We start from the raw sequence: 15827 nt of genomic DNA, 5'->3' as shown, positions 1-15827 counted from the left end.
CTCCTGCTGAAGTGACAAACTGTAGGGGCAAAGGGCTACAAGCTGTAAACAATAATGGTGGCCAGTTACTGCAAAAATGTGAATTCCCGTTTGAGGACAAATAGAAGTTTGAGGAAGAGTGCGTACTTGTGAAGTCGATTGATGTCTTTTCTCTTTCTGACTGTGGCCTGTTTACTTTTGGGTGGCAGCTTCATTTGAAACCGTGCATGAGTATTTGTTAGCACTAAGCCATCTCAGACATTTTACTGTGGTTGAACGCACGTAGACAAAGTCTACCAGGTTATAAGCTACGCCTGGTCCTATAGATTATTATCTTTCACTGCTGCCTCACCCGTTAACACCTCTTGTTTTGTTTTGTTTTCAAAAAGCGTTGGCTTTTTGGCACTGGATCAAGATTTATGTTGCCTGACTAATTCAGTTTTAAATTCTGCAAGACATCACATGCAGGTAATAAAATATAGCTAAAAAAAATACTATTTAAATGAATTTCTAAAAGATATACAAATGTCTGTTGACAGGAACTATTTCACAGACAAAATAATAAGCTAATCAGTCCACCAGTACAGAAAAAAGGAAATGTATTTCAGGGAAGGCCTTGTAAAGCTTGTTGCTTCATTAGAATCCTTTAGAAAAGAAAAGAATGAGGAAACTTTTCTATCCAGCACAATTTACCCAGATAGCTGGAAGGTAAAATAAATGTTTAATTTTAAAAAAAAAAAGAAACGAATTGAGGTAAAAAAGAAAAAAAGGTGAAGTTAGCATAAAGGCCTTTTGCCTTTCAGACTAATATAGTAGCTGGTAACTTTTAGACTTTGCTGAACAGAAAGCTTGTAAATGCTGCACACACAATGGAAATAAGGCTGGGTCCATCTATGCCAAATTAAGCCTTGGAGATCCACGAGTTAAACTACTATATGTTTAAAATATATTAATGTGGACTTGATAAAAAAAAAAAAGTCCCATGCAAGCAGGCAAAAATAAGGGACTGAAAACTCAGACATTATGTGACAACAAGGCTTGACTGGAAATTACAGGGAACTCGATTTTACTTTGCAAACAGAGTGAAACACTTTATGTGCAAAATTACATCAGCATTGCGACCAATCACAAGCTTCAAGCTGATTGCGTCAGAGCAGCTGAAAGCCTATCAGGTTTCACCACGATGGTAGAAAAGATCGCAGACACAGCCCATTTTCTTTAGGCATTTGAGAATTGTCGGGGATCGGGTCAACAGGGAAACCCAAAGGTTTCTACTGACTTTAATACGGACACCCGGTAATTTCTGAGTTCAGACAGCAACACAACAGGATACATCAACATGGTGGTTGTAGCAGCTGGGGCTGGAGGAGCCCACAAAGTCCTTCTCATATCAGGGAAGCAATCCGGCTCACAGACGGCCCTCAGCCGGCCCATCTCTGTCGTTTTACCGTCAACGGCCAGCCAAGTGTCGTCGGATTCAGACTCCAACACTTCTGCAGGGCCGCCGGTGCGAAAAAGACAGAGACTCACACATTTGAGTCCTGAAGAGAAAGCGCTTCGCAGGTTTGTTCAAAAATAAGCTCTTCTCTATCATTATGTCTGTGTGTAATTACTTATTTCTAAAGCGTAAATGGGACCATTGTTCCAGGAATTAAGACAGAGACACACCCAAAGATATCGATCCCCTGGCAAGACAATAGGTGCTATGTTTACGGTTTAGTTCAAATGCCAAGAAAATATAAATACAAGCTCAAATGCTGTGTGACTAGCGGTGTAAATTGGTTATCTAAGCACTATAATAACCGTCATGTGAAGCTGTTAAATATCATAAACGTTATCGTATCTGCGCTGCACTTTAAGCTAGCTGGTCAAAAGTATGTGAGGGATTTAAATGTTGGTGGACCCGCCCGGCTCTGCTGTTACAGAGCAGGACATTGATATCCTGGTTTGCCTGCGTGGCAGGAACATGGCCGGTGATTGCGCAGTACTGTGAACTCAAAGTCATGTCAGAGGGCTTAGTCAGCATCGTGGAAACTAATTTTTCCTTTTTTTCCCCCAGGAAACTCAAGAACAGAGTGGCAGCTCAGACAGCCAGAGACAGAAAAAAGGCAAAAATGGGGGAACTGGAGCAACAAGTCCTAGAGCTGGAGCTGGAGGTATACACTGTTATACATTATAGCCATAGCATTAATTTGTAATTGCATCAAATGTATGTCTTAGTATGAAGAAATGCAAAGCAATTTTTTTTTTTTTTTTTTTTTTTTTTTACCGTTTGTGCCATTTCATGTGATACTTCACGCTTTAGTTCCTGAAACTGTTGCAAGTTTCATTGACAGACATCTGTTTCCTTCTGCAGAATCAGAAACTTCACATTGAAAACAGGCTACTTCGGGAAAAAACAAATGGCCTGCTCACAGAAAATGAGGAACTGAGACAAAGACTTGGATTGGACACTCTTGACTCAAAAGAGAAGGTAAAAATAATGGAGAGCTGAGAGGGGAAGTGGTGTGGGCTGGATTGCAGGGATTGGAAAATTGTATTAATTCTTTTTAAATCTTTTTTCTCAAAGGTTCAGGTTATGTTGTCCACCGGGAACGATGCAGATTTGGGGATCGGGTCTTCTGAGTCCGCAGCACTCAGGCTACGTGTGCCTCCGCAGCAGGTGCAGGCCCAGCAGTCCCTAAATCTGAAGACTTCCCAATGGATACAGATAGTCCTGACTCTTCAGACAATGAGGTGAGTCCCTGCTAAAGTGTGGGTCTTAAGATTTCCACCAAAGCTCCACAACAATTCAGAACGAATACTTATACCCCCTTTCTTTCTCTCCCTAGTCTGATTTGCTACTGGGCATTCTGGACATCCTTGACCCAGAGTTATTTCTCAAGTCTTGTGAACCAGACTGCCAGGAGCCGCAGGTCCTGTTGCTCGGAGGGGGTGAGCCAGTACCTACCACCCCATCTCCAACTATGGGGCCCACATCAGTTAAGCTGGAGACCCTTAATGAACTGATTCACTTTGACCACATCTATACAAAGCCCGTGGAGGAGGTGAGCAGTGGGCAGCACACCGACTTGGAGAGCGGCACAAATGAGAAGAATGACGAGGTAGCCTTCCCCGTTACTGAGGTCGTGGTGGAGGAGGAGACCATCTGCGTCAAAGATGAACCACAGGAAGTGGTCATCCCTGCATGTAATGGTCAGAGTCAGGCAGTTGAGCTTTTCTCTGGACCCTCCTCTCCTTCCCTCAACAGCCTGGAGAAAGAAGCCTGCCTGGTGGACACCTACAGCGACTCCGGATATGAAGGTTCCCCTTCCCCTTTCAGCGACATGTCGTCCCCCCTGTGTGCTGAGAGCACCTGGGATGACATGTTTGCTAATGAACTATTCCCCCAGCTTATCAGTGTCTGAATCAACCCCTCTACCCAATAATACAGATGTATTTCCATAATGTATATACACATGTAAGAGTTAATGTGTAGCCTAATAAATTACAGAAGCACCCTATTTCTCATTAACAGAACATCTGAACAGGCTAATATTCAGTCTCCTTTTATTACAGCCGGTCTGTATCCATCTGTGATAGATGGAGTTCTAAATAGTTTATATTAGCATGACCTAATTTTGCAGATGATTTAATAGTTCATAAAATCGTTCACTGGTAGGTGAATCCATTATTTCTGTAAAAAAAGTAAAATTTTTAAGGGGGAAATGGAACCGATCATTTAAATATAAATTATTTATCTGTTCTGCTTTGGAGTCGTATGTATGCTTGTTTAAAAAACGTCTTCTTATTTTTGACTGCTCTCCTTGTAGTATAATTGCCGCATTAAAAAAACTTTTTGCATCGCATCTTGTCTCTGTATTGTGCCATTTTATGAAATTTATATTTTTTGCAGGATGCTAATACTCACATTTTGTCTTATTTTCCACCCCCTGTGCTGGGGACCAAATTAAACTTTCAGCCTTTCATCACATTATCTATATACTAGTTTAATAGACATTTTGCAGATAAGGCATGAGTCACATTTGAAGAGCTGATGGCAGTCAACATGAGAAATCTAACTCATCCATACCTAGCTTTTATGGTTTCTACATGAAATTTTACACAGGTCTTCCTCCATTAGGTTTACACATAATCAAGAAGGGGAAAAAAAGGCAAGATGTAAGATTGCTGGTAAATACATAAAAAAAATAAATTATCAAGCATAAACTTGTGCTTTTAAAAAAATTTAATATGTATATATTGGCCTTTTCTAAGCTTTATTAGATAGATGCAGTGAAGACTGATGTGAAAGAGAGGGGTAGACATACAGCAGAGGGCCGCAGGTCGGACTCGAACCCGGGCCGGCCGCTCTCAGCAATGCAGCATATGGTTGCCTGCTGAAATTTAACAAATAGTTGAGGCAATTTATGGCAACTTCTTGGCTTTATATCATGTCTGTAATATCTTGGATTGTTTAAAACTTAAACTCAGACTACAAATCTGAACAAAATCAACGAAAAATGTTTACCTTTCACAGTGTAGTTTTTGTGACCGGTGTATTTTCTCGCTTTGGAAATTACTTTCTCATAATTTGGTTGTTGATGTTACTCTACCTGAAGATGAAAAAGAAAAGCCGAAATGGATCAGACTATAAGACCTGTAATCAGCACTGAAAATAACTGTTACAGACACACAAAGTTCAGAATTCTATAGATGATTACTAAGATCCAGATCATTTTTAGAAGACGTGTCATCTTTTGAATCACTTTATTATCTTACTTCAACTCATCAGCCTGTTTTTCCCTTCTGGTTTTTCTTTAGTCGAATGATGGTTTATTCAGTTGTAGAATGCTTACGGTTATCTTGGTGTAGTATGTATGAGCAAAGGTTAGGGTACTTTTTAAAGATATCTGGTCAACCTTCCTGTCCTTGTTTGTTAAATACCCTTACATGTGCAAACACAGTGTTTATAGGCCCTCTTTCTCCTGTGCAGCACAACGTTGCTGACCCAGGAGGAAGGCCCCGCATTACATAACACTTCTAATGTTACTGGGAGTTTCCTGGGCCTCTAACCTGAGAGAATTTTTGTCAAACCTTTCCATGAAAAAGAGGTCAGCAGGTATAATTAGTGTTTTGGCTTAGTGTGAAGAGGATAAGCAGAAGAAGGGGAAAACACCCTGGCCCTCAGTCATTTATTTAAATCACAATGAGGCTTCCTTGTATGCTAGAGGAGACAGTTTCCCTCTTTTTTGGTCCCTGAAGCTATGATTGGTATGACCCAATCATTAAGTAACAACCTTAGGAGTCTCTGTCCTTGTGAGCTGATTAGATCAGGTTTTTAGATGGAGAACTGATGTAATTGATCTTAAAACTACAGGATCAAAGTGCCCATCTCCATCAGCTTTAGCTCCTTTATATGATTACAAAGCGCTGTGAAAATATTTGCATGTCCTTTGTTTTATAGCATCTGTGCTGTATGGAGTAGGTGTCAGCAATAGCAAATTATCTGCAACAGCAAAGACAAACAATAAAATTATAAAATCAGCAATTTCATTGATCTCTACTGACATTTTATGTTCTTGCGGCAGGATTAAAAAAACCACAACATCCTTTGACGTAGCTATGTGTCAGCTACTTTGAAATAGTGAGGTGAAAAATTGAATTTCCTGTCTTGAAAGCCACAGCAAAGACTAAATCAGCCTTACAGCTGTTGAGCTGAAACTAAAACCTATCTGCTGCTCCAGCAGGTCTTTCGATTTCAGGTTGTAGATTCTGATTTATTTAGAGAAAACAGGCTAATTTCTGTTTCGACATGGTGTGTATCCGTGTGTGGAGTCTTTACCCTGCCAGATCCTCATTGCAAAATCAGTATGATGTCCATTTGCACCCTTGTAAAAACAGAGTAGGCAATTGTGCAATAATTAACAATGACTCAGTGTACATCATGCTTCCTGCCTCCTGTTTATTCTACACAGGCAGCATCCTCATGTAAACCAAACTAAAGACTTTCCATTATGAGAAAATGTTAAAGTGGGCACTCTACTGACGTCTAACATGTGGGAAACAACACTTTAAAAAATCTCAACCTTTCTGATTCTTTTCTTGAAAATATACTTCATGTTTAGAAAAACAACCTGGTACTTGATTGGTCTTCTGCTTCTGTAGCCCATCTGCTTCAGGGTTTGACTTGCTGTCTTTTCAGAGATGCTCTTCTGCATACCTTGGTGGTAAAGAGTGGTTATTTGATTTACTGTTGCATTTCTGTCATCTTGAAGAAGGCCAAACATTCTTATCTGATCTTAAGCATCAACAAGGAAATTATAACACAGAAAAAAAGGTGGACACTGAATATTTTCTCTATTTTTGGAGAAAAAAATAGCTCCAGATCAGCTCTTTCCCTGTAAACCAAAGATGCTGTGCAGGAAAATTACAGTAAATCACAAGTTCCTGAAATACTCAGACCACACACTATTTTGAGCTTCTCTGGCATCAACAACTCGCCCCAAAGTACAAAAGTTGCTTTAAAAGCAACACTTAAAAAATGATGTTTAAATAATTAATAAAAAATTAAAAAAACATTTAAAAACCTCATCGAGCACTGTAAAAATAAATTCTATTATATTTTTAATACACATACAGGGCTGATGCTGGTCAATACTGATGTTGGGCAGATATACTGGTGCATATTTAGGAGAAAACATCTTTAGGCAGTGAAATCCATTTAACAAACAGCAACAGTACATAAAGGATTCTAAAAGCAGGTCAATAAACTCCAGATTACTTATTTAGATTTGTCTATCTTACAAATTCATATAAATAACAATATAAATAATATAATAACAATATAAAGTGATGTAGATTTTTCAGGTGTACAATGAAATCTACATCACTTTATAAAATATTAATAACATCTTTCTGTAAAAATCATGTAAAGTGAAAAAAAAGGCACCACAACTCGGAGAGCAATATGAAGAAACGGGAACAATTCCTTCCTGAAATATGATCAAATAGCTGTACACCCTTCCCTTTTTTGTCACGTCAATCCTGGTAGTTACAGAAGTCTTTCTCTACAGAGGTTAACAGAATCATGTTATTCTTGTGTGAATAACACAAGTCAAATTATTGCTTAATCAGCAGATTACTGTTTGTAAATATAAACATTTGCTTTAGAAGAATACAAGACAGTCGGTAGTTTAAAAGGCGTCACTATTGATATTTATGACTGGGAGGTTATCTTTGTAAGCCACTTGTGATTCTGCTCTCCTCTGCACATTTATCACAACTTTTTTCTTTCTTAAGGTTCTTACAGTATTTTAAAACCCCAATTTATGATCATATCAACATGTCATAGTTCACCATAAGTGAAAAAATCATTAGGATGCAGTTTGATTGATGTTCATTATATGGCATTAAGTTATTACATAGGTTGGATTCTCGATCTGCCCTAACTTTTAAACCCTTTTAAAATATTTTTCTATGGTATTCTACAGGAAAAATAAGTCTAACCTGTTTGTTTACATGCTTTTATGAACTCTGTGAAGCCTGCATGGCCTGTTGGAAAAATCCACTGCAGTCACCTTGCCGTATCAGCAGGTGTATTATGTTAATGTTGATACTGAACATATATGCATAATGTTTTCCCTCAAAATACAATACTTTGGTGACTGCAAATTCTGATTACCTTCTTCATTTAGGCTTGTTTTCATTTTCCGAAAGGGTCCTAAATGTGCACTTCTACACCATCTTGGTTCATAGTGTCAAAGTTCATACTTAAATTAAAGCCAGATTTGTCATGCTAATATGACACTGTTGTCACCTGTGCATGGATTTGGATAAACCTTAGAGCATGTCTCGAGTTACTTCACTCAGCAGGATTATAAAGAGGATTGCTAAACCTACACTGGCAGCTGCCCTCTTCAATGTCAGTGCAGATCCACAGATAGAACTTTAAAGCTCTTTATAATGAACATTAAAAATATCTCTTAGATGATATCTTTATAGCCTGACATTTGACACAAGGACAGAAACCTGTTCCAGTACTTTTCTCTTTTTTTTTTCATTGTTATCTTTAAGAAAATTTACCAGCTGATCAAACAGAATTTAGAGACAAAGTGAATCGTGTGCAAAGCAAACAAGAAGTCAAGGCAGCTAGAAGGCCATAACATGCCTCATGTGACAGTTTTCTCATGTGAGGATAAGTAGAGTTGCTGGCTGGGGGTAAAAGGTCCACCAGACCCAAATGAAGAATAAAAATGGCTCAAACACTCACTCTGGTCTCATTGTTAGGATTACACCCTGAAGTGGTGAATGGGACACAGGATTGGTACTGAGAGAATTTTACGAATGACTTTATGAATGAGCTGGAGATAAGTGAGTCATTGTGTAGGTAACTGCCAACAAACGTCATGTGTCCATCTCTGTGTGTGAACAGGGAGAAACACAATGTACCCCCATCTTTAAAAATGACAGTGCTGTCACAGTACAATAACAGTCTTCCAGTTTCTAAAGGTGTGGTTCTATTCCCATAATAGAAACAAACCACGGTATTTAAGCCTGGCTTGTTTTACTGGATCTTAGTGAGGTCGAACATACCATACGATTATTAAGCATTCAGTAAATGATTACACAGTTTAAAAGCCATCAATCAATCTTTTCACACTGCTCGAGCTGCTCTTTTTGCTTGGAAGAAAAAAACACCAAAGGAAATGATAACACGACTATCCCAAACCTCATGTCAGCCGTTCTTAGTTGCTTCACAGCTTCAAGGTATCTGCAAACAAGAGACACGTGATCAGTGACGTGCACATACCATCATAAGCTCGCACACACAGACACATTCAAACCTTGTGCTCAGTGCTCAGTCGACTCTCAAGCTGTGACAGAGATCTTTATCCTCAGTTACCACTGGCAACAAAAGATGGTCAGTCGAGTGTGTTAATGAACGTCTGATCCACAGCACTGAGCCAGAACCCACCGAGGGAGCAGTAACGCTACTTATGGCAGTGCTCCAGAAAGTCAAGAATATGCAGTTCTACAGTTAATGTTATACAGTAGAGTTTTACAGCAATTTAGTTAATATCTGCTTCATCTTTCTCACTGAAAAACACCTTAAACAGTCGTATATTTTCTTCTCATTTTGAGACCAAGAACTCCAGACTTGTTGTGTGGAACAAAATCCTGCTTCTTCAGTTAAATCCAGAAATATTGGACCATTTTTAATACACAGTTATTTATTTTTATGGACCAAAATGTAGTTGAACGTCAATCAAAAAAGTTTCAATAGACAGCTGTTATTTCTTCTTTTATTAAGCAGGTAAACAGATTTAAAGTGTTTTTAAATGCTGAATATTATGCAATAACCAAGTCAGACATCTAATTTTTACCTGAATGAGCTTCCATCTCAACTGCTGAGGACACAATTAATGGCAGAAAACCCACCAACAATAGACAGAATTACAGCAAAAGACTGGCAAAGCATCACAAATGGAAATTTATTCATGTTAATGAATGTCCTTACAAATATAGCTAAACGAGCGTGCCTGTGTTTATAGCCCTTCCCTCACAGCGAGGCAGCAGTCACTCGAGTGGAAACACTGAGATAAGAGCGACTACAAAGAGAATGAGTTCTATCCGAAAAATTAAAACTGCTAAATCAAAAAACTTCAGTACTGCACTTATTCTGGTGAAAAATATCCAGCTAGACTGAAGATAATCAGATGTTTAACTGTATAGACAGGCAAACAGCAGATGGACAGGCAGGGATTTGTCTAATAATAAGTGCGATTACATCACTATTCACAATTTCCGTACCTAACCGTATGTACCCATTAAATCCAAATTTGTACATCATTCTGCACACTCAAGAGCAAATAAACATTAATAAAATATATAACAATAGTAACAAAAACATCACATAAACATTTACACAGAGAAAAACATGCTGTTTGGAACAAAATGTAATGAAAAAAAAAAGATGATGAGTCAATCTGTACCATAAATGACATCACGTAAGCAGAAAGCTTCCTGGAGTGATGCTTAATAGGCACAAGCTAATACATGCTATGGGAGAACTGGCGTCACACATTACACAAGCCGTCATTGCCATGGTTTCACTTCCTGTACATGTGGCAAGTGTGCAAGAAGCAGCCTGTTAACAAAAAGACAACATCAATCTGCTGGATTCCTCCTACACTGCGTGTCAGGTTCTCCCTTTGAAGCTCTCTCAGAGGCAGCAAACCCACGTAATGGAGATTCAGAGCAGATCAAGGGAATTTAAACTGCAAATCACGAATTCATCTAAATGACTCCAGCTCTCATTACCTTGACACAGTTTTGCCTTTTATTTGATCTTCAAATGTAATTTGAATTCTACACCCTGAACTGTCTGAGACTGTTTACAACTTTAAGTTAACCAGATCTTTTAGATGGCCTTTCACAGTCTTTTCAAACCAGGGCTCTGGGCCTAAAGGCTCATCTGTCAGCTCTTATTTGGCAATAACAGTCTACTTAAACATGATCACAGAGCTCAGACAGACTGGCATGCATACTCGTATGCAAGCTAAGTATGGTAATTCCTGTTTGGAATTTCAGCTTCCATGTGTTTTCACCAGGACCAACTGAGACAATAAACAAAGCTCAGCTGTCACAGGCTGTACTGTGTCTGTTGTAATATTAAATACTCCCACAGAGATGAGGTCTAAGAGATCAATAGAATTGATGTCAGGTGTAAACTTTGTACTGTATGTCAGCTTAACAAGGAAACAACTTCAGCTTTATTTAATGACTCACCTTATTATACAAGACTATGGACCCAGACATGGATTAAGGCTAGCACTAGACTAAAAACCTTACTCTAAGGCTGGAGCCTATCCCACCTGCCAAAGGACGAAAGACGAAGTTTATAAGTCTTTCCCTGGGCTAACAAAGAGTTATAGATAACCATTCGCATTCGTGGTTAACATAACATGGTGACACAGAGTCACCAGTTAACCTAACCCCACGCATGTCTTTGGACTGTGGGAGGAAGCCAGACTATCCATGCAAACACAGGGAATACATGTAACATGCAAACCCCACATAGAAAGGCCCCAGCTGGTAGATGGATTCTGACTCAGGAGCTTGTTGCTGTGAGGCAGCAGCCACTGCACCATCATACTGCTCCATATTAACCTTAGTATATTAGTATGCGATCTGGAGCACAGACAGCTTGGTGGACATTGAATTAAATTAAAAGCAATCCTTAATAAACTTCCCCAAAAAATTGAAGGAATTCTTTCTCTGTCAGTGCGCCCCAGGGCAGCTGTGGCTACAATGTAGCTTGCCATCACCAGTGTGTGAATGTGTGTGTGAATGGGTGAATGACTGAATGTAATGTAAAGCGCTTTGGGGTCCTTAGGGACTAAGTAAAGCGCTATACAAATGCAGGGCATTTACCATTTACCATTTTTAATCAGAGTATAGCATCAAGTCGGTTAAACTTCCGGGATATTGATGTAGTCACTTAAGTAGCAGAGGGGGTTGTTAATCATTTTCAGCTGCTTTGGTGTTAACGAAATTACCAACAGGTGCCCTAGAGGAGAAAGAATGAGATAAGCCCCAAATCAGGAATGGTTTTAAATGTGGAGGCCACAGACATTTTTCCGTCTTCATCTTTTCATGTTTTCACTCTTTTTGCATTTGGCTAAGACAAGTGCCACTATCAGTAGCATGAAAATGGCACTTCAATATGCGCCTTTGCTATAAGGTTTGCTGTGTCTCCCAGCACAGTCTCAAGAGCATAGAGAAAATTCCGGGAGATAAGCAGCTAGTCTAGGATAGCTGGACAGGGCCACAGAAGGTCCTTAACCCATCAGCAGGACTGGTATCTGCTCCTCTCAGCCTGTTTCTACGACCAAACAATTAGAAACAGACTTCGTGAGGGTGGCCCGACATCCTGTAGTGAGCACTTCGGTCAGTGATTGTGTAGATTGGCATTTGGTGTAGAATACCAGAATTGGCAGGTACAACACTGGCACCGTGTGACAAACATGAAGGGCCCCCACGTTGGGCCTCACACTGTGAATTGAATGGTAAGGTCCTGCAAATATTTAACCACAAATCATAGTGCACAAAAGAATAAAGTATCACCAAACAAATTTATTGTCTGGGAACAACTAAAGGATCAAAGTCAGAATCTAGACATAGAGCACAGTATATTTAAAATAATCAGCCATGACAGCAGGGCTGAATTCTTACCACTACAACAGGTGGTTTCCCTCTGTACTTTAGTCTAACGTGACACAGCTACTTTAGTAAAGACAGCCTTTAACCAGCTATACCAGACATGACTTTGATCTTGGGAAAAGTGTCATTTGTCACAATGACATAGAAGTCCAGTTAATCACTAGCTCTTGCCCTGATAGATCTCTGGAAAAACTATGGTGTAGAAAATTCCAGTGTGTTTGTGGCTTCGAGAACTATGCAGTTACCCTTAACTATCTGAGCTGAGATAAGAGTGACTACATGTGCAAAGAGCAGACTACAGGGAAGTTTATCAGTATATGATAAAGTGCTAACCAAGGATACATGCAGTAGCAGGAAGATAGAAAAGGGGAAATGATGAAAGTGTGTTATGTGCCCATTAATAGATTTTATAAATGATCTGAATATAACTTAAACACAAGATTACTTTGTTTTCAAGTAACAAGAATTACAAAGAGGATATAATACAAAAATTAATAGATTGAATCTGAAATTGCAAAACATGCTTAAGCTGCTTTATTTCACAATGCAAAATGTCGTTATTTAAAGTTGATTTCACTACAACTCAGTCTTTAAGCAGCTATTTCAAGACCCAACTTCAGGTTGCACAATTTTTCACCACTAATCAAACATTGCATGCAGACAAATTCACTTTCACAACTACAGGAGCACGGAGGGCCCGTCACTGGAGAAGAGCAAATATTGAATTTTCCTGTAGGTGGCTTTGGTCACTTTGCCTTTGATATCATGTAGCGGAAAGAATGCATTTTAAGATCAGGATGCCTACATGACTTCATCATTCACATTCTGCATGTTCTATCATATTTAGTTCAAAATTTCAGGTACATTTTCAAAGACATGATTATTGTTACTGTTCTCATTTCTGACCGCTTGTAGTGGTGATGATTAGACTTGTATTCCTAAGAAATGTTTTCATCAAAAGGCTTAAAATCCTCAAAAAATGCAAATGTAAATGTCTAAGTCTGTTGTCTTTTTTCCTCCTCTGTCACTACATTAAACTTCACTCTTTTTTAAATATGTTTTTTGTTGCTTGCACTTGAGCAATTTTATGATTAGCTGAACTTTATTGAAGACAGCTTTCGTCCTTGGTTCTTTGCTCTCTACTTTAAGAACACTGCTCATGTTTATAACACTAAATCCAAGACCATTACTTTCACTTTCAGTTGCTTGACTCCACAGAAAACAGACATCAGACTGTGTACACTAATTCCCACTTATGTCCACACTTTAAACCAGCAAGTCAGTCTTGCAGCTGTTGCAGCTGTTAAAAACAGTTTGAATCACAAAATCTGCATATATTCAAGATGAAGAAAACATGTATCCTGATCTTTAGTCCTTTTGTGAGTTATGTCGTAAAACCCTCGATCTTGCATTTGCCAAAATGCAAGATCCAGGCATTTTTTGGCATCTTTTACTGGACCTGCATTATAACTGCACAATGGTAACTTTGTTATATTTTGAAATTTCAAGTCAAAACTGAGAAAACCTTGAAGACACTACAATATCTTCAGGGTTCTCAGACAAGAAAGCTTCTTCCAGAGCCACAGAGGACAGGCTGATTGATCTTTGAAAAAATCTGCTAAATTGGAATAAGTATGAAATGTATGAAATGTAAATTGTAGATATACAAACATTTCAGCTGGCTAAATTGAGGATATTATTGTAACCAATAATTTATTTGCAATCAATTAAAATCAGTTCATACATTTAGCTCATGTGCACAATTATTTAGTGCCTTCATCTCCATTTAGTCTAGACTAAACGCCCCGAGACATGAATCCTAAAAGCCAAGTGAGACCTTCAAATGAAGAATTCTTGTCCCTCCTCCCTCATGTTTTGGTTTGCCACTCTGCACACCACCTTCCATCTCTCCAGGGCCCAGTGAAGGCAGTGGGGGTGGGTTCAGCTCAGCTCTGAGACTGTAACATTCTTGAAATATGTGCAGGCTTGCTGCTGTCTCTATTCCCAGTCCCACCCCTCCCCTTCCACTCAACTTTTAACAACATACATACACAGACTATCTTATCATAAATGATAAGAAGGATTAGAAGGTGCCAGAAGTTTTTTTTTTAATTGAAAACAGAATTTAAATAACACATAGTAATTTTTATTAATTAGACAAACATGATTTTCCTTACTTAAAAAGGAATATCAAAGAAAACTAAAACATCTCTAGGTAAAATGAGTCTCTTTCAGTTCCTCCAAAATCCTACCTGACACTATAAAAAGATGGACCAGAGTTTATTATTGTTATCTAACAGAAAGAAAGTCACAAACACACTGAAAGGCAGTGTGGGGTCAAAGGTCAATATGAGTTTAACTGGGTTCAGTGGTGTAACTAACTTTTAGTATATTCTGTTAGTTATCCATTAACTTTGTGTTTACATTAATGTGCCTTTTTAAATAATTTATTAAATATATATTTTGAATCTCTTTACAGCACTTTTTGTGATATCGATTCATCCTTGCCTGTTCTGACAGGTTTTGATAGTCAAAGCACAGGCGCAAGTAGGCCTGTAAAGGACAAGTTGTTCTTGCAAATAGGAAGTGGTTTTACAATGAGTTTCACATTTGGCAACAGCTACAGCGGTTTCCTTAGAATAAATAAAAGAAGAAGGAGTAAGTTAGCAAGAATAGCAAAACTAACCACAAAATACAAACAAAGAAAAAGAAAAAAGAAAGAAAGGTTCTGGGAAGTTTGGGCCAGATGTACCCACACAAAACTTCAGCACACAGCACTAAAGATCTGAACGTTTTTTACAATGTTTGAAGGTGTAATTCTGGGAGGCATTGCCAATGACGTACAGAAAGATGAGTATGGTCTTGTCTTAGTTACAGTATCTAAGCCTGAGTTTGGGTCACCGGTTGTTTGAGGGAGCATGATAGTATAATGGGGCAGAGTGACCCTTAAACACAGCCGGGCATGATGCCCTTCCCTGGGCATTTGGACCTGACGCTTAAGTGTAATTTGATAGATCAAAGGGAATCAGACTACAAACAGAAACAGATACATAAAGTAAGCACGTCATCTATATTCCAAAGCAAGATAGAACACTAATATACAACTTAAATAAACACTCATCAGGCGCTTTACTAGGTACACCAGTTCAAATAGCTAATCAGCCAATCATGTGGCAGTAACCCAATGCATCCAGGCATGTAGACATGGTCAAGATGACCTGCTGAAGTTCAAGCCGAGCATCAGAATAGAGAAGAAAGGTGATTTACGTGACTTTGAATGTGGCTTGGTTATTTATACCAGACAAACTGGTTTATTTCAGAAACTGCTACTTCTACTGGGATTTTCCCACACCACCATCTTTACACACTGTTTAGAGAGAAAGGTCCAAAAAAGAGAGAAAAGAGACCAGTCTAAAGATTGTTGCTGACCATGTCCATTTCTTTAGTGACACAGTGCACCAATCTTCTGATGGCTGCTTTCAGCAGGGTAACACACCATGTCACAAAACTCAAATCATTTGACTACTTGAACATGGAAAACAGTTTAGTGCAGTGTCCACAGTCACTAGACCTCAGTCCAATACAGGCCCTTCGGGATTTGGTGGAATGGCAGATTTGCATCATCTATGCACAATTGACAAAAT

General features: G+C 38.8%; 1 protein-coding gene across 1 annotated transcript; it reads left to right on the top strand.

Moving 5' to 3' along the window:
* The first annotated feature begins 1176 nt into the window (after positions 1-1176).
* On the top strand, positions 1177-3827 carry xbp1 (X-box binding protein 1). Its single transcript, XM_063489292.1, is given in 6 exon segments — positions 1177-1542; positions 2039-2135; positions 2336-2452; positions 2549-2629; positions 2632-2715; positions 2811-3827. Coding segments are annotated over 6 exon segments (1179 nt in total). The 5' UTR covers positions 1177-1318; the 3' UTR covers positions 3387-3827.
* The last annotated feature ends 12000 nt before the right edge of the window (positions 3828-15827 follow it).

Source organism: Pelmatolapia mariae, linkage group LG12 (assembly GCF_036321145.2).
Source record: "Pelmatolapia mariae isolate MD_Pm_ZW linkage group LG12, Pm_UMD_F_2, whole genome shotgun sequence".
NCBI classification, from domain to species: Eukaryota; Metazoa; Chordata; class Actinopteri; order Cichliformes; family Cichlidae; genus Pelmatolapia; species Pelmatolapia mariae.
This window is presented reverse-complemented; position numbering and strand designations above follow the sequence as displayed.